General features: G+C 40.3%; 2 protein-coding genes across 2 annotated transcripts in view; both read left to right on the top strand.

The window, feature by feature from the left end:
* Positions 1-24118, top strand: part of TBR1 (T-box brain transcription factor 1) — a 96694-nt gene that overhangs the window by 28053 nt on the left and 44523 nt on the right. The gene's annotated exons all lie outside the window — the stretch shown is intronic.
* Positions 15843-24118, top strand: part of SLC4A10 (solute carrier family 4 member 10) — a 145858-nt gene continuing 137582 nt past the window's right edge. Inside the window, exon 1 of the mRNA XM_005485248.3 lies at positions 15843-15979. Coding sequence (XP_005485305.1) covers positions 15932-15979 — 48 coding nt within the window. The 5' untranslated portion in view covers positions 15843-15931. The remainder of the gene's footprint in view (positions 15980-24118) is intronic.

Genomic DNA, 24118 nt, shown 5'->3' with positions numbered 1-24118 from the left:
CTTAAATCAGAGACATGGGTCTGAATCATAACTAAACAACTCACTTTTGTTTTCCTTCGGGGATCTTCAGCCTGGCTTTGTTCAATGAAACTGAATATGCCACATTAGAGCACAAGCAGATGATTACCAACAATGTTTATTGATGCTACCACTAAGAGAAAATGGCAGACTGATATAAAATAAAGAGACTTAGCAGATGGGATATTGGCATTTGAATTGGTTGAAATAGATTACTGATTTTACCCCAAACCTGCCCTTTTATGAGCACTACTGTATCATCGCTTGTTGTAGAACTGTAAATCATATTCATCCTGATAAAATTATTTCCTATTCCAACCGAGAGTATTTATTATTATAAATGCAAACAAGATTTTATTATCAGGGGAATCTAATGCAAGGTTCCTTGTTAGAGCTCCTGTCAGCACTGACTTGAGATATCAGCTGCCAGCAGAGAAAGTTAGATTAAAAGAAACGTTTATTGTTTCTAGGCATTCCCTTAATATAAAACCAGCAAAAACGGATCTGCAAACATAATTAGACACATGGCTCTGATTGAAATAAATGGGAATTAGAAGCAACATCAAGGAGCCTGCCTTTCAGTAAGCTTCTGTGACTGAGCAGAGCTGAGAACCACATCAGTCTGAAAAGGGATTCAGACAGCCCAGCTCAGGGGCAGAGCTGAGACCTGCCTTGAGTCTGCTAGAAAAAAAATGCAGATGTAGCATAGGCTAGGATAATTGTAAGAAATTAGGGAGTTTAGGTTCTCTGAATGTGGCTCTAGGCACCTAAATAAGGCTGTAAGGTCTTGATTATGATAATTCTCATGGACTCCAAGCTTGTGTGAGGAGCCATGTGATGATTGATTAGAATTTTGGTTTCAATACTGAGCATTTTGTGCTATGAACATCCAGCAAGCCCTGCAGGCTTCATTACCCTTTGTTGTGGGTCAAGACATGTTCTTTGCGTGTAGGTCACCAAAACAGTCCGGACTCATCAATATTTGTTCTGGAGGCTTTTTGCACTGGATACGGCTCTTGATGTATTTGAATTAACAATGACCCTTAGTACCCAGGATGATTCATCACAATTGCCAATGCATATTTATAGCAGCAAAAATTCATTCAGTGCTAGTCAAGGAAATCGTGTGTGAATTTAAGTCCAGTTGGCAAGGTAGTACAGTATCTGAAATGTTGGCTGTGCAGCAGCTGTCATTCTATGCCAATCTATTCTATCATACAGTAAGCAGGTGGCTCACACATATTGTTTTTACTACATATCATTTTAATTTTGCAATGTCTCACTGAAATAGGAAATGTGTGCTACTGATTTCAATAAGATTTTCTTTATTGAAGCCAGGAGAGCATGTTAATAGCATGCAGCAATTTACAGTGTAGTTAAAGTAATACAGCAGCTGGTGAACCTGTTTATTCCCTATGGCTGTAGTTGTGTATCAGTCTTAAGTGTAGCTAATTAGCTTCTATTCATTAGAGATTTTACATAAATTCAAGGAGAAAAGAGAATACAAGCCTCAAACAGTTTGTGTTCCTTCAGCACCCTTTTGTGATGCCATACTGCAGCAGCCCATCTCCTCTGGCAGACATGTGATGTCCTCAGGCCAGCCGAGGGGGACTTTGTGCTCTTCCGTGTTTCTGGGGCTGGTAATTTTTTGAGGGCTTAATCTGCTAAAGGAACAGGCTTTATTGTGGTGCTGCATGCTAGCTGCTGTGTATGAGGATGGTGTCTCCACGGATTATAAATAACATTTCTCACAATGCAGCCCTTGGGTGATTTGCCACTTGCCAGCATTAGTGCTGGTGCAGGTCAGGTGAGGCTGGCAGGGCAGGGTGTGACAGCATCCCACCATGGGCAGTCTGAGCATCCCTGTGCAAAATGTTTCTGGGATTTTATGGTCACCTTGGCTTGCTTGATTCTCAGGACATTTCTTAGCCTCATCTTATTTTGTTTGGGCAAATAATGTTTTTCTTTTGCAATAAGCAGGAACTCCTACTCAGCTTTAGTTTCTGCTCGTGATTTTAGCTTTTGGATATTTATTGGCCTGGAAGAAAATTTTTTTTTGTCTGATTGTAACTTCTATTTATGTTATGGAAACTTCTTGTAAGACATTTCTTTTTGTGGAAATTACTGTTGTTGAACTGATAATTTTTTTCTTGGCTAGTTGTTGGTTTTCTTTTTATTTAGAAAGGATATTGATAGCAGAGCCCTTATTTTGGCAAGGTGTTTAAAAAAATTATTATCTGAGGGGGTTTTAGGTTAAAAAAAGAGAAAACACCCATTGTAAAATAACAAAAATAATTAATGTGAATCAGGAAGGGGAAAGAGGCAGAATAAAGAAATATACTTTATGGGCTTGCTTCCATATCTTAGGTTAAATTCAAGACACATATTTTGGCAAAGATGAGTTTTTGCCCAGGTGAGCCACAAAGCAGTAATAGCTTACCTGACTTCTCCTAATGTTTCTTTACATTGTCCCATTCTCTTTGTGTTCACTTGGTCCTTCTCCTGCTGGCATGTGTTTGCTGAATGCCTCTTCTTGCTTCCTCCGACTTTGTCTTGTCTCCTGTGTCCTGCAAACTTCTGTCACTCTCCCCTCCTCTCTGCCGCCAATTTCCTTACTTTTCATGGCCGTGACCTGCCATTTCAGGCTGAATGCCCATTTCCTCTGAAAATCCCACTGCGGCTTTTAAACAGAAGCACTGAGGCTAAAGATGCGATCAGAGGAAGGCTCAGCATCAGCCTCATTTCTAAAATCCGCGATTCTCCATGAATCAGTCAGGTACCATTCCCCTTCCTGCGGAGCTGCCGGGCGCCCTGGCGGAGCAGCTCCTGCAGTTGCGCCGTTTGAACGCTGAGTGGCGCTAAAGCCCACGGCACCGGCAGCGCAGGGCAGCCCGGAACGGGTCTCACACTCAGGAGCGCGCAAAGACAAGGTAACAGCTGAGAGCGATTTTTGTACGACCGGGAAGGGAGGTTTTGTGGATAAAAACTTGTAACAGGCACATCCTACATATCTTAGACATGTTGCTTCTCAAGCAACTTTTGAGGAGAAATTTATCTTAAGCTTTGCTAAGGGATCATTCCGGAACTGCTGAAGAATTCTTCTGAATTTTTTTTTTTTTAATTTGTTGACCTTAATTCTTAGCTTCAGGCAGGTGCAGTATATTAAAAACAAGCCATTCTTCTGGAAATATTATATAAATGTGAAATTAAAATACAATTTCTCAGTTTAGCTCAGGAAAAGCATGGAGAAAAGTGTAATCCTGTAAGTACTGTTGAACAACCAATATGTTGTTTTTAAAAATTACTTGTGGTCAACAATTCATGCAATACCCCATGGTTCTGGGGAAATTTGGTACTATTTAAAGTTATCTGAGACCCAGCTCCTATCTGCTTTAAAGGTACAGTTTGATCAAAGGCTTTTAATCTTCCTTCAAAAAGAAATAGCTCCTGCTTTTATTGTAGGAGCCCTGTTTTTTTGACTAGGCCATGACATGAATGTTACATTCCGTTTTCTTGAGGTCAAGATCATCTGTGCTTTACTTGAACAAAACATCTGGGACTTGACCTTAGACAGCATCATTTTGTGTTTGACAGTTTTCACTGGCACTTAAGTCACGGCTGGATTTGGCACTTGGCCCTCAATCCCTGTGCTGAGGGCAAGACTAAATTCCCAGCTCTGACCTGAAATTCTGGAGGTGTAGTTGCAGTATGTGCTTGAAAGTGTGACTCTGGGGAAAACCATCAGTTTTAGGCATAGTGTGATGGTCTTCTTTCAAGGTGTGACTTAGATGCAGCAAACATATGAGGCAAATCAAACTAACTATAGAAATTGCTTCTATCCCTCCTTTTATTTTCCATCTTTCCCTATGATACTGCAGCCATTCAAACTTATTTAATCTTAGTGCACTTAATCAGTTTGAGTGTCACATAGAATTGGCTGTGTCTTCTAATCCTGTCTGAAGGGGGACAGGACACATGGTAATATCAGTATCTTACTGTTTTTCTTACTCCATCAAACTTCAGGTATTTATTTGTGTACACAAGTGCCATTCGCTATTCATTTAGTTACTAATCAGACTGTGTATTACTAATTGGAGTGGTACCTCATTTCTCTTCATGGCTGGCAGATAGTTGTTAGCTACAGAAGGATTTTAAGTGGGTAGGGAGTGATGGTTGGTGGCACGCATTACTTTTTGTCACCTTTCACTGCCTTGCTTCTTCACACTACTTTGAGGCAGGTAAGAACTTCTTCCATTTAAGTGAAAGTGGGTCAGCTGGATAAGGTCTGGCATCATCTGGAAAAGTTAACAGTTTGCATAATTATCTACACCCACTTTGAGAGGAAAACCCTTAACTTTATGTCTAAGTTTGAGGTGACTCATTAAAAAATATGACTGTGTCTTGGGTTGATTTTATCAGGGAAGGGTAAACCAGCTTCAACATACTGCAGGGTTTTCAGCTCTGTGTTTCCAGTTACCTTTTTCGCTGTCTCTGTGTTAGAAATAGGGGAAGGTGAGACTTCAGAATTCTGCACCCTGTTCAGCAGTATGGAAGGAGCCTGCTGACACCTCCTTTGCTGTGTCTGGCCACTAGCTAGCAAATATCACAAGCACAACCAGTGACCAATATATTTTCTGCTGGAAACCTCCCATAATAAGGCCATGGAAGAACAACAGCTAATATAACCTCTTGCATTCATACACTGCAAAGATTGCATGTTTTTACTGCAATTTGCAGTAATGAAAGAAAAAGCTGTACATATAGATACATATATCTATAAAAATAAATAGTTATTAAAATAATCTTGAGTGTATGTAATGGCAGATGAGATTTACTGCAAGGACCCTCAAGGACCCTTTTGTCAAGTGTTCTGAACCTGTCAGGCCTCCATCTGTGTTTACACAACCAACTTATTCTTGTAGCTCAAAATGTCATATTTCAGATAATTCACTAATATATCGACTTTCAGACAAACATGGAATTGCCTTTTGACATGACTCTAAAGCTCTTTGCTCTAAGGTTCATGGCTTTGCACAGTTACCAAAAGCTGTGGAAAGTACATTTTGTGAATTGAGACAAGCTGGTTTTGTGATGTACTCATTATTGTGTTAAATGACCATAGATGGTGGCTGTATCCCTGTGTCTCAGAGTTCTTCATGTTTTTTCTACAGATAAAATTTGGATAGTGGATTCTTTTTTTTTGACAGCAAATTCATTAGCAGTTGGAAAATCTTCCTTACCTCCTTCTATTTAATATCCCCAGCAGGCATTTACTACAGTGTGGAAGGTTTTCATGTATTTAAGCCAGCCTGGTGATCCTGAATGGTCCTGCCTGGAAAATGGGCAATTTGTTACAAGCACTTCGCAAGGGAGAGAAAAATGTCTTCCATTAAATTGTTTTTTACTACCTGTAGGCATTAAATTATATTATTTTCTGATTGATAGTAGCCTTGTGATTTGGACAAACAAGAGCAATTGGCTAAGGTGAAAATGTACTCACCTGAGGGTTTGTGCACAAATGAAAAGAAATGGCAGAACTTGTGACAATTACTCACAAGGGTATCTTGGGCTGGATTTACCTTTTTATACAAGCTGTTTTCCTTTTTAACTATTAGAAAATCTGTTTAAATTTTGTTATTCAAATTCAGTATTGAATAAAATATTACAATATGGGATTACACATTGTCACACCCTTATAATTTTTCTCATCATAGGCAAATGTCAAAGCTTCCATGTTGAATTTGCTAAAACCCTTGTCAGTAATTTTTTGAAGTTTTTGAAGATGACCTACAGAATCGTATGGAAATGCATTGATGTGATCTTCATTGTGTTTGCTCCTTTTGAATGTTCCCGAAACATAAATAATCATGGAAGGTCTTACAGGGAGTTGCTCATCAGTTAGGCTGTCATGGCAGCTATCAGGGAAATGGAAGTTAGACTAATTCCTTCAGAGAGGGATAGTTTACAGTGTGCTTGGTGCTACTGCAGTTCCCTGCCATTTGAGTAATTTAGGTGTGGATCAGGTATGATTGAGTGTGCTGCAGTGAAAGAAATAGAGTTATACTTTCTGATAATACACCAAGAATAATATAAATATAATATGTAATAAATATAGACTATCTCCAATGCTAGGAGGACTGGCATACAAAAAACTGCTCCTCCCCTAAACATGTCAACCTCCTGCAAACCCTGAATATGATTCAAGTTGTGTAGTTGGAGAGAAAACACCTCTCAGTGTGGTAGGCAAAAGTATTCACTGCTGCACATGTTTTCTTTTCATGAGGTCTAGCAAAAGGCAGCAAATTTCACACAAAATACAGGTTTTGTGGAAGTGTTCCAGGTGTGTTGCCAGACATTAGAGATGTGACTATTTTACAGCTGAGACCTGCAGGGTTATCCTGATGACCATTGATTCTTAGGGTAGGGCAAAACAATTTGTTCTCCTGAGAAGACTGACTTCCATGCACTTTCCAGTCTCTCTGTTATGAGTGCTTCTTGAGGTAACTGGGATCAAGACCTGCACTCTTGGTGTCCCTCTTCTCTTGCCTGTGATGCACTACAGCTTCCCCATGACAGTTTCCTCTTTTTGGGAATGAGGACAATGAGGGGGAAATTGTGCCATGATCTTGTTTTGATATGGATCTGTCAGAGTGGGAACCAGAGGAGATGACAAGCTATCTTTGTTCCTTTAGCCAGTTTAGATACCAGTGTCCCACAGTCTGTTTGAGATGTTAAGGACAGTTTATGTCATAATTTTGGTCAAGGCTTTAATCAGTCCATCCCTGTTTTCTCGACATGCAGCCTGACACCAAGGCTGAATTATGTGGCAGTGCCTCAAGGCATGTTTGCAACAGTGCAGTTGTCTCAGCGTGATATTTATGTCTGATGCTTCAGGTGGTCCTGATAACCTCACACTTTCACTTTAATGTGTTTTCATGTCTGCAGTGGGAGTATTAGAGGAATTCTGGAAGCTTTGATGGCTTCTGGTCCTGCTGGCAGGTGGTAAAATATTTCACCTGTGTCCACGCATTGGCCATGAGTTTTAGGAACAGGCAATGATTCCTCAGATTAGAGCATTGCTGTGTAATGCAATGGCTACAGAGTGGATTTGCAGCTGGGTCCTGACAGTTACAAATCTACTAATAATGGGGTATTTGCAGAAATGTAAAGAGATTGCATGTACTAAATTGCATCTGTCTTTAAAAAAAAATCTATTAATGGTTTTAAACACCCTATAAATAAATAAGATACAGAAACCCTAAGCTCACTGTCTTAGAAGTCCATAGACATGCAGATAAGATTTCCCAGAACTTGGATAGGAATTCTCTACTGCTCTGGTAAAAGTTCATATAAACAATTTTGTCTATACTTTTAATGTCACAAAAATAATTCCTGAATATTGTTAGTACTCCTCAGTTTTCTTTTTATAACTGGAATTTTAATATTATATTTTTTCATCTCAAGGAGGAAAGTACAGGGATACTTGAATTTAAACCTTCTTATCATAAGCACAAGTTTTGAACTCAGTTCTGTGGTCGATCTGTTCACCTTTGGTCAAAATTGGATAAACAATTGGAGTTCAGATGTTATGCTGCTGCTATTTACTTTGTAAGTAATCTCTCTTTTTTCATGCATAAGGCAAGGCAGCTTGGAGCGGGTTACTCTGACAGTGTTAGATGACTCAAATGTGGCTAAAGGTATCTAAAAAAATTTGTGTGAAATCCTTTTGAAGTCTTTGGAGAGGAACAAGTACTCCTAGGTCATGAATCATTTTAAATGTTTACCTTAGGGAGATGCGAGTTATTATAGCTGAGAAATGCCTTTTTCTGTATATAAAATATACATTGTTCTTGTAAATTTAGGCTGACAATGCTGTAAGTGTATAATTTGAACAGAAGTTTGTTGATCTTCCTCTGTGTACTGGAGGCCCAAAACCAGAGCATTTTTATTTCAGATGTGGCTTTGTGAGTGCCAAGGGGAATAATCCCATTCCTGCACTTGCTGGCTGTGATTTTGCTAATTCACCCCATAGAGGTGGCCCATCCCAGGTACAGGACTCTGCACTTCTTACTAAACTTCATGAGGTTCCTGTCAGCCCACTCCTCCAGTTTGCCACGAACTCTCCATGGGCATCAGGAGGGCTCATTCTGTCCCATCGTGGAGGTCATCAGTGTTAAAAACTTGAAGCATTAGACACAGGATCCATCCCAAAATTGACTGGCTGGAAATGAGAGTCACTTACACACTGTCTGCAGTTAGGTTTTGAATCACTGATCACTACTCTTTAGGCCAAAAGTGTCATCTTAATGAGGCAAAATTCTTACAAAACCAAGGAATTGGTATCACTGGCTTCCATGAGGCGAATAATTCAATGAATATTTCACTTTCTGTGTCCCCACTACTTGCCTACTGGGGAACATGGGTGAATTTATTCTCTTTGCACAATCTTAAAGCTCAGCTTTACAGTATTTATCTTTAAAAAGAATAGTTACTTCTTTGTAGCTATTCATTTCAAATAGTTCCTTTTTAAATTCCTGCTTTTGAATTGAGTTGGCTACTTCAGTAAGGAATGCACTTTCATCTCATAAACCCCATTTGACTGTATTGGAGCTCTGCCAGTTTATGCCAGCTGCTGCTCTTGTGAAATGGCAAGCCAGTCAAGATCCTGGATTCTGGATTTCAGGTAAGATTTTTTTTGGTCTGGAAATGTAGCATGTGGAAAATTAAGAAGGACATATATTTCTATTTCATTAGCAGGTCAGTATAAACATAGCAAAGGTTTTCCCCTCTATGTAGGGAGTTTGAGCAGGAAAACTGACAAAGGTGGTATTTTGAAACAAAAGAAGCACTTGTAAAGCAAACACTGTCATTTTTATTAGTAATGCACTACATGTGGATCTAATTTTTGTGAAAATCTAGTACAGCACTGCAAATTATGAAAATAGTAAGACATGCTTACAAAGAACAATTGTTATGTTTTAAAAATTTTAAAATCATGTGCATGGCAAAAAGGCTTTTCATGAACAGTAATATTTTGGGTGTAATGAATGTGTGCTTAGCAAGTATGGTAAGTATAGTTCATTTAATTTTATTTGGTATCTCAGAGATGCTCCCATCCCAGAGATGCTTAGGAGGAGAAAATGATCTCACCTCCTAAGCAAACTTCATGATACCAGGTTTGGGTTCCTATCAAAGGTGATGGATAGAGAGGGAACTATATTGTCAGCTCCATAAATTATCTGTAGCACTGCTTTGATTTACTGAGGAACTTCAGGGTTATATGCAGTCTACACTGGGATTTTTATTTAAATATTTGTAAATTTTGTAGCTTTGTTTTCAAAATTGTATTTAAAAGATAATTTTCTATGCAGCTTTTTTCCTCTCTCCTTTTTTTCTATTTAGATTTGAATTGATTTGAATGAACTTTGTATTTGGAAAACCTGAGGAGGAGGTGGATGCTTTTTCTGCCAGGAGTAGTTGATTTAGCTGAAGTAAGAGATTGTTGCACACAATCTCTTCAGTTGCCTGCAATTCAGGACAAAGTTGAAAATCCCAGCAGCTGGGATAATGCATCTTACCCAAGATGTAATGAGAAAAATGGGTACAGCATGACACAGCGTAGTGCTGCTGTTTCTGGGACTAGCACAGATAACTGCTGTCTTAGGTATATGTGCAAAATATTATTGTTCATGAATTTTATACAGTTATTTTTCATGAATTTTATATAGTTATTTCTATAGTTCAATGAATACCTACAGAAGAGCTTCTGTCTGAAGTTTCGTGCCTTTGGCTCAATCACAGTAAGGCCACATGATCAGTCTGGTCTGCCATGGAGGCTGATAAACTCTCTGCTGAAGTGATTGCAGTCTAAGGCAAGCACCAGACAGAGAGTATGACTAGGATTGAAAAGCTGAAAGTAGATATTTGCACTTTGTAACACTTACTGTAGTGTGTACTCACAAATTTCAGGTATTGCAAACAAACAAAACCGCAGCCAGCCTCATCCATCTCTCCCAGTAACCATCATCTGACCCTGCAGATGCCCCACCCAGGAGCTCTCCTCGTGCTCAAGGGAGCAATCACGGCTCATGAAGTGGAAAACAGGGAATGATCCGCAGGTCAGAGGCCCATGGCCTGGTTTCCTGATGCTGCTCTGTCAGGCCAAGCTCTGCAGTGCTGTGGTGCTCCTGTGCAAATTGGAAGCTTCAGAGGAGCCCTGACAGTGGTGCAGAGGATTTCAGGAGCAGAGAATTAGGAGCCCCATAAAGGAAGAGAAGTATTTACACAGCCCTCAACTATAAAAGGAAACCATTCCTCATGCAAGAGGACTTCTTGGCTTCAAAGTAAGACTTGTGGGAAAATCCAACCACTTGAAGCTTAATCTAGATAAATGTTGTCTTACATCTAAAAGATACATGTTTAGTTGTAGTTTACTGTTAGAGTAACTGAGCAAGTAACAATATATTGTCCCCCCTTGCAGGTTTTAAATTAAGATTGCTTAATCTTTTTGAAGGATTATTTAGGTCAGTGACTAATCAGGGCCTGATTCAACACATTTTATTTACAAAGCAGGATTAAATGGATGATATGTCTGAGGAATTTCTTTCACTTGAAAAATAAGCCTAGAAAGAGTGGCTATCTTAATAATTAGCAAATAATATTATGACTAATTACATGTATTATTTTAAGAGTCTCGAACACATCTTGATTTTAGTTTAGATTTTAAAATGGTATTCTCTTATATTGACCTTATACCAAAAGTCAGAGGCCTAGCTTAGAGTCAGAATACCATAAAATTCATAACCTTTGGTAGAGGATCAATTTTAGGGAAAATTAAGAAAGTAACAAATATTTGGTGCTCTTCACCAACACAGATTGTCTCCCTGTGTCATAGGAGTTGTAGGATTGGGCTGTGGACACAGACATATTTCATTGGCATTACTTCTTTTGGCTGAACAACGTGAGAAGTTATATTAGTGAAACAATTATTAGAGTACTCTTTTCTAATTTGAATGCCAATAGAAAAAAGAGATTATGTTGCAATTGAAGAATGCATCCCAATAGCACTGAATCTTTTTGGATCATATTTCAAATGAATTAACTTAGAGTAAATTATTTCAGGCAGAGTATATTAGCAAAGGAAAGAGTTGCTAAAGAGCCATTACCACTTTCCAATCAAATGAGAAACATAACTGAGTACCACCTGTCACAAAGGCAGTACAATGATCCAGATGGTTATTTATCTTCACTTAGGGAGGAAGAATGGAGAGAGGAAACATTGCTGCCAGAATTTGTGGTTTTCCCCTCCCCCTTTTTACCTTTTTGTCAGAATAGTTTCTCTAATTACAGAGAAAAAAATGCATTAGGAATAGTTTATATTGGTGGGCTGTTCCTCTCCATATGTAAGGGTAGTTCACATCTCTATTTTAGTAGTATGAAATGCACTTTGAGAGGTCCACCCATTACTATTTCATCTTCTACGGTCATTCAGACAAAAATAGAATGAAAAGGATTCTGACTGCTTGATAGTTATTTTGTTTCCCCCAGAAGCTTAGGAATTAATTCACTGGTTTACTTGAATAGGAATAACCTGTAACAAGCTGAAAATAATTTGCAGTTTTTAAAAAGGTTTCCCTTCATTAATGAAATATGTTTATGATAAATATGCACAGTATGAGCATTCAAATTAATGTGTATTGTGCATGCATTTTATTTACCAGTGAATCTGAGGCTCGAGCTTAGGCAGGAATCAAAAGAGGGCAAACTGATCTAACCCCAGTCCTTTTTGATTCTGAATATTGTGTGAAATTGTTCACAATGTTGCTAAAATCTACTGGCAACCACATTAGGTCTGACAGAGTGCAGGTTCTTTTTGGAATTAAGAACATGCTGAGACTATTGGACATATATGTAAATGAATGAATTAGGCTTCAAGCATATTCCTGCTATGGGGACATTTAAAAGTAAATAGTTCTCATGTTCAGGTTTGTAACTAACAGCTCTGCAGAGTTCACTCTTGCTAAGTAGCAGTTCCTACCCCCCTCCATCCTGGTAGAGTGACATATTTTATGGCTAAACTGGGAGATGAGCCAATACTCCCAGGATGTCTTCCTAGAACAGGAATTGTATTCAGAGAAATGGTTTAAATAAAGAATTTCTTTTAAATTATAGCTATATATTGATCACAAAATGAAAACTGACAGAAAGGTATGACAGTAAAAATGTGAGTGGTACTGGGCTAGTAAGTGATGCTAGGACTCTGTGACAGCTTTTATGAGCATATAAAAATACACCCATATATATAGCATCACTTACTATATCAGAATACCTTCTAAGGACTTAGGTGGAGGAAGTGATAATTCCTCCACCCTCCTGATAATTTGGAAGTGCTCTTTAGGCAAGAAAATCTCTCATGGGCTTGAACTCTGTGATTTCTAGGCCTTCATTATTGTTTCTTACCACATATCTATTTTTGTATTATCAGGGCTATGTCAGTGATGCTCAAGACAGTGGGAATTATTTACACCCCTGAGCAGTTTTATGTCAAGCCCAGATAGACGGGTACATGCCTACTAAATCTATGCTATATGCCTACAAAGTACTTTGAGAGTGTTCTGAGCCTTTTGAATGTAATTCAGCTTATACACAAAACATACCCCTTGTGAACATCTTCTGAGGATCAGAACCTCTGTTCAGTGGGGTTTAACACATTGACTGTGACTTGGGAGAACATCTGAGCTATTGGCTTGCTGTAGGCCAAAAGGGCAAAAGGCAGCTTGAGGAAGGAGAATAAAATTCAACTTTTACTGTCTTTAATTTCTTATGAAAGCTGACACCAGGCAGGGATCAGGTCAGTTTCTGACATAAATTCAGAATGTTATTGAACAAGAACAATATTTCTCCTTTTTTCCATTGATGTTTGCTTTAGGAGCTTTACTACTGTAAATGTAGAAACACTCACTATTTGGTTTATCCAATGCACTAGAAATATATATATATATATATAAAGGAAAAAAAATCAGTCTGGCATAAATATGCCACAAAATTATTTCTTTTTATAGCAAATCCTAAGTATTCTTTACCTTACAACTGAAGTGGATCTGCTTGTCATGATTTCACACTTGCTTTTGTGATGAAGCTTCTCCAATTGTTGATGATTTGAGAATTATTTTTTACCCTTCATGTACAAAAGCTTGAAAATAACACCTAGTTGTGTACTAAAAGCTGAAACTGGAAACTAAGCCTGCTCTATTTTAAAATTTCACAAATTTAAAGCTTATTCTTTTGGGATGAGAAATGAAATTACTACTGTAATAGAGTAATACAAACATAATTTCTGGACATGGAAGTATGGCTTACAATCAAATTCAATAGTGAAAGGAGCCAACTTGAAGTAAGGGAAAACAGAATTCAAATTCAATTATGAATCAACTAGAGAATACATACTACTTTCTCTTAATTCTCTTTTTGGTGTGATATACTGCTGTAATGTTACAAAAATAGCTTAGTTATGTTTGATTAAAAAAATTTTCAGCCAAGTCCATTATGTTCTTCCACTTTTGTATCTGCCAAACCCTTGGCTTTGGAATGCTGGATTCAATAGTTTGGACCTTCATACTGAAGCAAAAGAATGACTTGCACTTTGGCTATCAAAGTGTGGCTTTGCAGCTATGGAAGTCTGTGGTGTTTTTATGTGTGTGAAGCAGGACAATACAGAATAATTTGGAGAGGTTTGTTGTTTAACCAGCTTTTTCCATATTTTATCTATTATTCCATAATGGTGAGCTCCTCTGACTGTAAAGCACTCTGACAAAAAACCTTTGGAAAAACAATTACATGGCTGATCCTAACTCTCTTTTGATGGTCCATTCAGTAACTCCTGAGTGCGGTGCTTGTGGTGTTGATCCTGTTTTTCACTGTGAAGAGTTGGGGAGCAGTGTCATGTACACAGTGTCTGAGTTGGTTCTGGGCTTTACGTTTATTAGATGTGTCTATGTGCAAGTGTGTTTTGAGGGAATATTTTGGGGAGTGAAAGATGTATGAATGCCATTGAGCTTGAAGAATTGCAGTATCTATTGAAAAAATGCTCTTGGACAAGCTTGAGATATTTAGGCAGAGAAGACTAAGGTGATGAGAAAGATTAAGACTAATGAATATTATACTAATATTCATTGAAATAGCTGTCTGTAGACTGAAAGCTTTTGGTCTTCCTGATTTCACAGGTGGTATATTCACTTTAAATCTATTTTCCTTAAAGGAGGAAAATCACTTTTAAACACACTCTTTCCCAGCTTCATCATGACTTTCATAGCTTAATTATAAGCTCCTACAAATAGGGTTTTACTGCGCAAATGCTGACACAGCCTTACCTCTAGTGACCTGAATGGCCTCCTGTGTTAATTACTGAGATCTGTAATCATGTTATGAAAATACACATCTTGCCTTTGTCCCAGAACTTGGACCATACCTGTTGTCTGTCTTTCTGTACAGTGTTAAATGTATGTCTCACTTTAAAGAACAAAATCTCAGTTGTAACTCAGAAAAATAGCCCCCTTCTTTGTAAGAATCAGCTTTGACTCCCCTTTCCTTCATACTGCTCCCCCAGCTCTGCGTCTTGCTTGGCTGATGAACAAGTAATTTAACCTGGAAGATCTCTGGGAGACTTGAAGAACATGTCCCATGGCAGAGGAAATTAATCAGATTTAGTGAAGCTGTTTATTGATCTACTTTTAGACTGCAAAGGATATCCAAAATGTAGGGCATGGCCTGCTGCTTTGGCAAGGAAATTAATTTAATAGGGAGAGAGAAGTTACTTGCTAGTTCATTTTTCATAATCAAATCTCTGGCAACTTTGATTTTTATGCACACAGGTTTGAATGGGCTTGGTCTTTTTTTGGAAGATACAGTGGGAAGTGATGAAAATATAAACTTCTCTAGATCAGTTGTTTTGGTAGGCAGTGTCACGCTTGTTCTTAGTAGTACAAGTATTGTGGGGACTCAACTTCTTATTCCCATTTGTACAGCAAATTCAGGCTTTGACAACCATTTGTGGAGCTTGATGGGGTTTTGGTAGAGCTGAATGTAACCACTGAGATGCAGAGCCAGATAGACTAGAAGCCAAATGTGTATCAGGCTTGAGTGATAAAATTGCGTGAAAAAGAGGGTAAGAGTCATATACCAAAAATATGATATTCTGATATGTTTGTGATTTGCCGGTAGAAGAGGATGGTAGGGTTATCGTAGTGGGGAGAAGGGGAGAACTCTCTTTGGAAGGTGCTGTCTGTAACTAAGGGCCAAAGTCGGGCAGGACCGAGTGAAGGGTCACTGTTTTCTGGTACTATTCTGGTGTTGGCTAAATCAAATCTTGGCCCAATACTGCCCTGAAGCAGCCGTGCTGGGGAGCCTGCGGCTGAAGCTTGGTGTGAAGTGCTAAACTTCTGAGCCGTGTGTGGTGTTTTCCACAGTCTCACCCGGCGCTTAGCGGGGCCCGGTCCCTCCGCTCTCCGCTCCCGTTGCAGCGCCTGCGGGGTGCCGGTGTGCAGGGCGAGGCGGGCCCGGCAGCATCCCGCATCCCGCATCCCTCATCCCGCATCCCTCATCCCGCATCCCGCAGGTGGCTCCGGCTCTGCCCCCCCGCGCGGGGCCGGCGGTGCGCGCGGCCATGTGACTGGCGCGCGCTTCCTGCCTGCGCGCCGCCTGATCCGCGGCGGGAGCGCGGAGCCGGGAGCGCGGAGCCGGGAGCGCGGAGCCGGGAGCGCGGAGCCGGGAGCGCGGAGCCGGGAGCGCGGAGCCGGGAGCGCGGAGCCGGGGAGCCCCGAGCCCGGCGCAGCCCAGTGGCTCCCGCAGCGCCCGGGGAGCGCCCCGGCCCGCGGGCGGCGGGGAGGGGGCGCCGCCGCAGCCCCGCCGCCGCCGCATGGAGACTCAGGACCAAGGGGCGCAGATGGAGCCGCTGCTGCCCACGGTACGGCTGCCGCAGCGCGGCCCCGGCCGGGGGGATGCGACGCGCCCCGCGGGGAGGCAGCCGGGGAGGGGGCGCGGGGGCCCGTGCCGGGCACCGCAGCCGGTTCTCGGCGCGCGGGGACACAGGTTGGCTCGCTCCGGTGCCGGGCGATGCCGGGCGGCGGGAGTGTCTGGCGCCAGGACGCTCGGGGATGGAGCGGTGTGTGTTTGTGCGTGTGTGTACGTGTGTCCCTGCGGGGCAAGCACCCTGCCCTCCGGGCCCCGGCATCCCCTTGCTCTCGGTACCCCCTCTCTTCGCGTCCCCCTGCCTCCCACATCTCCTCCCTCAGGCTCTCCCGCCCCCTGCTCCCCGCGGTGGGGCAGCGCAGGGCAGCGGGCACCTGTGGGCAGCCCCGCGGGGATCCCGCTCCGGGCCCGGGGCAGTGTCCGGGGGTCCCCGGCCCTCCTCGCTTGCAGAGCGCAGAGGAATCTGCTGAGGGCTGGCTCTGGCACGGCAGGGTCTGCCTCCCGCCGGATCCCGGGCTGTGCTCCGTGCTGCCGTGTCGCAGTCCCTTGTGCTCAGCCGTGGAGCTGCTGATCCGGGGTTATTGTTGTCTGAGGGGGACGCGGTGCCCCCTCTCCCCGGAGCACCCTGCGTCTGCACAGCTACGGCTGGGCAGCCTTTTCCGTGCAAGAAGGAAAGAGATCACTTGATGGGGGCTTTTAGATCTGTAAGGACCCTTTTTCCTGCCAGGCCTTCCCCAAACACAGGGCTGCAGACACACAGAAGGTTTAACTGTGGGTGTCGATCTGAATCTCATACTGAGATTCTGTTTGTGAATGGTGGTTCCTGCCTTGCACAGGAAATCTGTCTGGGGCAAGGAAAAGTCTCTCATGTACATACACAAGTGTCTGACTGTGCGTACACATCCCTGTCAACACACTGCATAGGTCTGTGGAGGCTTTGCTGCTCCTGAAATGGCTGTGTGTTAGCACGGCGAGCTGCACAACATTGACAAAGCTTGAAAGAGACAAGTCTCAGCTGCTGCAGGTTGATGGGATGCGCTCGTGGCAAGCTCGTTTTTCATAGGGTCTGTTCCCATCATCTGTTGACGTGGTCCATTTTGCAATCAGGTGGCAGGTTGCTACACAGTGTGAGGTTATCTCTCTTTCTCCTTGTGGTAGGGACAGTTTTTTCCCATTGCTTTCTGGATCCCTTTTATGAATCTTACATCCTATTACTGGCTGATCTCTCAGTTTCTGACAGTGGAGTAGAAGGTCCTGTTGACAGCCACTGACAGACTGGCTGCCGAGTTCCTTTCTGTAGAGAGACAATTAAGTGTAAACCAAGTTTCCATCTGTAGTTCATGACAGTGATTCCAGGGAAGGTTTAGTCCTTGGTGTTTCACAGGAATGCAGCAGTCAGTAGCAGTTTTGGTCTGGCTCATACCTTGCTGGCCTGTGTGCAAGTCTCACTTTGTCACCGTGTGCTGTCCCTGAGCGATGGCCACTGCGCAGGGAGCCAGAGGAGTCAGCTTTCAGAAGGCACAACCTGCAGGATTGCCTTGGGCTGTCTGGCTTTAAATTTTGTTTCTCTGGGCTGTGCCCAGAAAAAAAAAGGCTGTTGCTGTGGTTGAGAACACCTAAGAAGATAATATTTCTTGTGTGCTGATGAGGGGACAATTGTCCCTTGTTCCCTCAGGAGCCCTGCCCTGGTGCAGTACCTCTCTGAAGAGCTGCAGGCCCCTGTCCATAGAGCTGCAGATCAGTGCTTGCTACCTTTGTGTCCTCGTTCCCACCTCCATTTACTACAGCTAATTAATTCAGTTGTGTTTGCTTCAAGTGGGGGCAGGAGACAGGTAATATATATATATATACACTGTGGCATGTACCCGTGTCCCCTCTTGTGGTTTCTGAGTGGGCCTGTGCACCTCAGCAATGCAACATTGATTTCTTGTCACAATCATGGCAAAAGGCACAGCTCCTTCGAGATTTCTGGTTCTGGTGATGTTTTCTCTGTGTGCCAGGCAGTAAAGTGTGTGTTTGTGCTGTGGCAGTCTCAGCCTGGCTGCTGTCTGGGGCCCTATAAGGCAGAAATGCCTTTTGCATGCTGGGACTCTTGTACCTGGGTCATGGCAGAGTTTGGGGAGCAGATAGGTGAGAACTGATCAGTGCCAAGGTCTGTTAGGCTGGGAGGTGATGTTGTGACACAGCTTTAGAGGACTTCTGTTCTGGGGATCCATCCTCATCTTGACTGGAAACAAGCAGAGCAGGAATGCAAGCTGAAAGATGAATACAGGTCTGTTCCCAAGCCTTGTCCCAGTCCAGTGGGCTCTGGGTATGAAGAAAAGGCTTCTAGCAGAGCTTTTTCCCTGCAGGGGTTAGTCTGGGGACTTTGCTATATGCAACAGAGTTAATTTTTTTTTTATTTTTTGTGAAACTGTAACATACTATATAGTTTAACTGTTATTTCTAGTAAGATTGAGAATGTAGTCCTTTATTAATTTTATCTACTAATGGTGCTCAAAGATAGTGAAGCCCCAGTGAAGTTTCCCACCAAAATCCCACAGTCTGTACAAAGTGGAATCTACTTTTATTCTAGTGTTAGTCATGTGTTATTTATTTATTATGCAAGCTTTTAATTGAAAACCCCAATTCCTAGCAATCTGAAAACTAATAAAGTACGTTGTTACCTGTGGTTCTGAGGAACTAAATAATTTCCTTGTAAATTTCCTGTCCCTTTTTTTGAAAACAGGTCTTATACAGAGACAATAGCCTTGTTAGCAGTTATGCTAATGTGGGTTTTTTTTGGTTTTTTTTTTTGTTTTTTTGCAGCATGGACAAGTTTTGGTGAAAATTGTTAGAAATCTATTGCTAATTTACCATAAGTACAATACTGTATATATAAACAGAAAATTGTTGAAGCTGCTCTTGGAAATGCAAATATAGTCTTAATTTGTATTGTTCAGTAGCTATACTAATATGGTAACAAAATGTAGTTGTATGCTTTCAGAATCATCTGGTGATTTATGTATCAGTCATCAAGTATGTTTTTTTCAGTGATTATTCAGAATGCTTTAAATAGTTGTGAGTAATTGAAAGATTTCTGAGGAGTCATCATTTGTTTACAGAACAGGGGAAACAATCTGCAGACCTTCACAAAGATCTTCTGTTGATTTCCTAACAAAGAACTAAATATTGCGAGTTTGTTGTGCACATGTATACCTGATTGCATGGAAATTATTTTGAAAATTGTTTGCTGTATTGTGACTTTATTAGCAATTTATTCATAGCACAAGTTGTTCATATTTGTTCCTGTAGATTCTGGAATCCTGTAGATTGCGTATCTCTCATACACAAATCAAAATTGGTTTTTAAAATAGGGTTGCTATTCGGTGGAAGTTTGATATTTTGGATAAAAGGAGGATATATCGATAAGGTGCAGATATTTTTGCTAACTATTTTTATGTTTGGCATGTTGTTTTCCTGTGTTTTCTGAAAGTAGCAGTAAAACTAAAAAAAAAAAAAACAAAAACGAAATTAACTTTTTCCTTTCTAAGTTTGTGTTCTCTCACGCTCCTCGTTCAGTCTTAAAATTAAAGAGCTATTTTGTTGTATTTATTTGTTTATTTATTTTTAAATTTCTTGCTCCAATCTGGTAGATGCAAGGCCTTAAAGCATGATGTTGCTGAGCTATATGTGGGTGCTGCATATGCACACTCTACAGTGTATGGTGTGTGTGCTCTAGGTAAGACAGTGTTTGTATCAAGAGCACTCTGGTGCTGCTGCAAAAGGCACGCAGTTATTGCTGCTTGGGACTCTGTATGTGGGAGAATGGTATAGCAAGATCTTGGGAAGCAGCTATTTTTGATGTAGCAGGTGAGTGTGGGAAGCTGCTCACGCTAACAGGCCAAATTCTTTTGCTTTTGTTAAAGCTGAGTGGGCCCTTGGATGAGCCGTGCAGATGAAATGTATTGCTCATTGTGAGGAGGGGTGTCAGAGCCTGACCCCGTGCTTGGTGTAACAGTTCTCGTTCCCAGTTCCCTTCCCAGAGCACAGCATTGTAGCAACACTGAAGGCAAGTTTATGGAGACTGCAGGAATGCTGAGATTCTTTTGGAAAATACAGAGGCAGTATTACATTTTCAAGACAAGAGTGCTGAGATAATGGCAACATTGAAATTAAAACCCTAAAGCTTAATTGGAAGTATAAATTTAGGACTGAATTTCTGCTCTTGGTATTTTCTTTATTATTGCCCGATTCCGAGATCTAAATAAAAGGAAAAAAGAAAACTTTCCCCAGAAAATGCTATAAAGAAATGAAGTAACAATCACAATCATGTGTTTATTTGAGTCCCCCCAAATTCTCCTTTATATTTGCCAGTGTCACAGTTAAAAAAAAATACATCTGGATCATATGGTGTTCTCTGGTGTTTCTGTTTAAAAATAAATGGCAGCCTGAGATATATTTGCACAAAAAAGTACAGTGTGGAAATCATCCCACCTTAATGCATCTATAACTTGTTTGATTTCTTCCCACAAATTCTACTTGTTAAATATATGCTTTCAATTTCCTCTGTTGATAATTGTATCTTCTCTCTACGTTTTCCTTTGGAAAAAATACGGAATGAATTCTCAAACAAAATACTTCCACTGACATCTTTTAATGCTTCTTAAATAAGTAATGTTTACAGTTTCAATGGTTGAGAGGATTTAAGTAGGTGAGGGAATACTTAATCCACTGTGAAGTGTCTTAGACAATTAGTTGTGTGTCTGATATGAGGGAAAGCCATAGGCATTGCTTGTTCCTTTCCTAGGTTCAGGTCTGCCTTGTAAAAAGCACAAATATTGAAGAATTGCAACTATCTGACTCCTTTTGCAATAATAATGTCATTTTGATGTCATACAAATGTGTTCACAAATTTTCAGTGTTGGTGCAGTTTAAAAGTTCTTCTCATGAAATGAAAAAAAAAGTGTAGCATACTTAAAGATAATTAAAATCCACCCTTGTTCTACAAGGTTGTTTATTAGGATAGGCAAGGTGAAAGTTGGAATAGATGATAAAGGCTATTGCTAAATATAGAAGAAATATCTTGGGGAAAAAAGAAGTTGCAGGGTGAAATGAGGGTAAATGAGGTGTGGAGTTTTGTGCAAACTTGAAAAATTGAGGGCATTATGGCTGACTGGTATGAAAGGCAAATGGCAGCTGACTGAATTTCATGGGCAAAGTGTAGGGACAGAAGCAGGAAAACCAGGGCCTTTGCCTCCTTGTACAGCAGGCACAAAATAGTATCTTGAATTCTGTCTTCGCCAATTTCCCTGGTTTCCTACTTAGAGCCTTTCCGCTTTGTTTAATTAGGTATTTATGAGACATCACAAAGTTTATAAATAAATACATATGGAAATTTAGTGGAAATGTGAAAGATAAGGTCAAGATTTGCAAGATCTCAATTTTAATCAAACTGACCTGGAACTTTCTGCAAGAAAACTGGCGCAGTAGTGTCACGTATTTAGGAGAAATTCAGTGTGCTAGTTACATGAGCTAATATTTGGCATTTGTAAGGTATTAGTTGATCAGAGCAGTACTGTATGTGTGTTTTGAGAAAAGAGTAGCAATTGTAGAACAGTTCAAGAACAACAAAAATGAGCGTGGGCCTAAAAATGTGAAAGAGCATTGGAAAAAACTGGGATTCCTTAGCATGGACACGCATGTTTGGTATGTAATACTGATGCAAAAAGGATCAACCAAGGGAAGGGATCCCTAACCAAGAGAAAGGTTATGGGACAATTTTAAAAGCATGTTAAGGAAAGCTGTCTAATGCTAAGAGTGGTGTAGTAATGGGACAAATTGTCTGGTATGTTTGTGGAGTCTATTACTCCATATTACCATCTGCAGGAATAGGTAAGACAGTTATTGCTGCTTTAGAGCTGAGTAACGGACAAGAAGACCTCATGAGATCTCTTTCAGTTCTATCATTCTGTGAAAAGAGCTCACTTTTGTCTTTTTGGCACAAGCATGTTATAGATGGATGATAGACTAAGTGCAAACTAAAGAGAAAGAAGTAGTTTATCTGGATTACAAATGCTGATGCCCTCAGTTAAGTCCACCTAAATAGTGAATTTACTATAAACATTTACATTTACTGTAAACATATTCAAAGAGTATCTTGCAATGATAAATGCTCACTGTTGATCCATTTTGTTTCAAGCAGGTTTTAAAACCGTAAAATGCAACATTATTTATTAATTCGTGTCTGCAAAATGCCAATAGGAAATGTAGATTTTTAAGCCTTTGTGGAATCCTCTTGACTTTTTAGAGAGTGTAGGACTCTGTCTGCATTAGTGAGGGCCAAGAAGTTCAAAGACAAATTTCCCTGGGAGCAATTACTGTCACAGCAATTAGATGTGACGCTCAAAAATGACAGAAAATATTGCATGTTTGTGAAGCTTTTGGAGAGAGATTAAAAAAATTCTGCACCTTTTTCTGGAAACTTTTATTAATATTAGTTAACATGCTTTAAATTCAAAATACCCTTGATCTGAAGCCACTATTTTGAAGAATAGTTCCAGATACCAGTCACTAGCAATTGTGCTAGGTTATCTCTAGAGCCATTCATAGTCACTGAAACTATGTAAGGATGGAAAAAAGACCCAACCCTGCTATTAGATCCTGGCAAGAATGAAAAATGGGTACTTTAACTGTAATTAGTCTGGCAAACAGTGCCATTAAAGTTGAAAGCAAAATGCCATGTCTTTTCCAGAGAGAGGATGGTAGGTACACATAAACTTCCCTCTCATATCAATGTGCACAGGGGTTTTACTTTAGAGGTAAGCATGCAAAAGCAAGAATGTGACTTCATGTCACATCTGAAAACTTTTGAATTCTGAATACCACTGAAAACTTTTGAATTCTGAATACCACTGAAAACTTTGTGGTGGTTGTGTGGTATCAAGGATATTCATAGTGTTGTAAATATGATTAGGAAATAAAGGCACATTGAGGCAGATTGTGTGTAAATTTTAAGTGCTTTAGATGTTTTTTTTCTATGGTACTGACTAGTTGTCTTGAAGTTTTTTATTTATAAAGTCAAAGAAGAGCATGCACAGGGAAATTAAAATTATTCTCCTGCTATACTCTACAATATGAAGAATGTAACAAAAATTAGAATTTCCTTTTTACTGTGGAATAGTGGGCATTTGTCTACCTTTGAATTAATGAAAATGGGATAACCTGTATCCATTTTCCTAAAATGCATTAAACATTTCTTTTAATCATTTTTATGACCTATTTAAGTAGCTACAAAAATAGAACCAGTGTCCCAGAACAGTACATTATCATGTCAGCAGAAGGGATATTAAATGTATTGGTATTTTAAAAGAATTTATAGAATAAAAATTAGTTCCCTTCTGCCCCCTCATCCCCCAGTCTGTGCAGCAGTTGCTGCCAGCCTTCTTAACGCTGTTCCTCAGAAACAACTTAGCTTCCAGTTCTTTTGAGACTATTGCTACTTCATTTGAAGCTTGTACATGTTTCCAAGGTACCATCACCATGGCAAATCTTCATGCAGTATCTGCAAATCTGCTCTGGGCTGAGATTTTAACATACTTTACTTTATTTTTTTCAGTAAATTTCATAACTTGGATTGTAACTCATGTTATCCATCTCCTTCAATTGGTGTTATCATTTCCCTTTATTTGAAGAGAAGATAGAAATGCTCAAAGATAAGACTTCACTGACTGTATAATTGTCTTTTATAAAACTTCCACTTTATTATGTTTTTCCTCTTTATAACTGTGCTATAGTGAAATACTTAACTATGTCCACTTGTTTTTATTGCAATCTTATAATAGCTTTTGAAATTAAATGTAGTAATGAGCTGTGAAAGCACTCATAAAGCTGTGTTTCATACTCATCTGAGAGTCTTCTCATGAAAATTCTAGTAATAAGTGAATTCCTTGTTTTGGGAGAAGCAGCTGAATGATTTCAGATCAGGTGAATATGCTCTCAGAAAATAGCATTGAGAAGTGTAGAAGCCTTTATGCTTATCCTCACCAATTTTAGAAGAAGGAGTTTTTTCTGTAGTGATCTTCTGGATTTTCCCATCAACATCAAATGTGTCTCTTGCTTTTGGAATAACCCCTCACCTTCAGTCCTCCTCTTG

The sequence above is a fragment of the Zonotrichia albicollis genome, chromosome 10 (genome assembly GCF_047830755.1).
Source record: "Zonotrichia albicollis isolate bZonAlb1 chromosome 10, bZonAlb1.hap1, whole genome shotgun sequence".
Taxonomy (NCBI): Eukaryota; Metazoa; Chordata; class Aves; order Passeriformes; family Passerellidae; genus Zonotrichia; species Zonotrichia albicollis.
The sequence above is the reverse complement of the archived record's forward strand: the minus strand, read 5'-3'. Positions and strand labels throughout refer to the sequence as shown.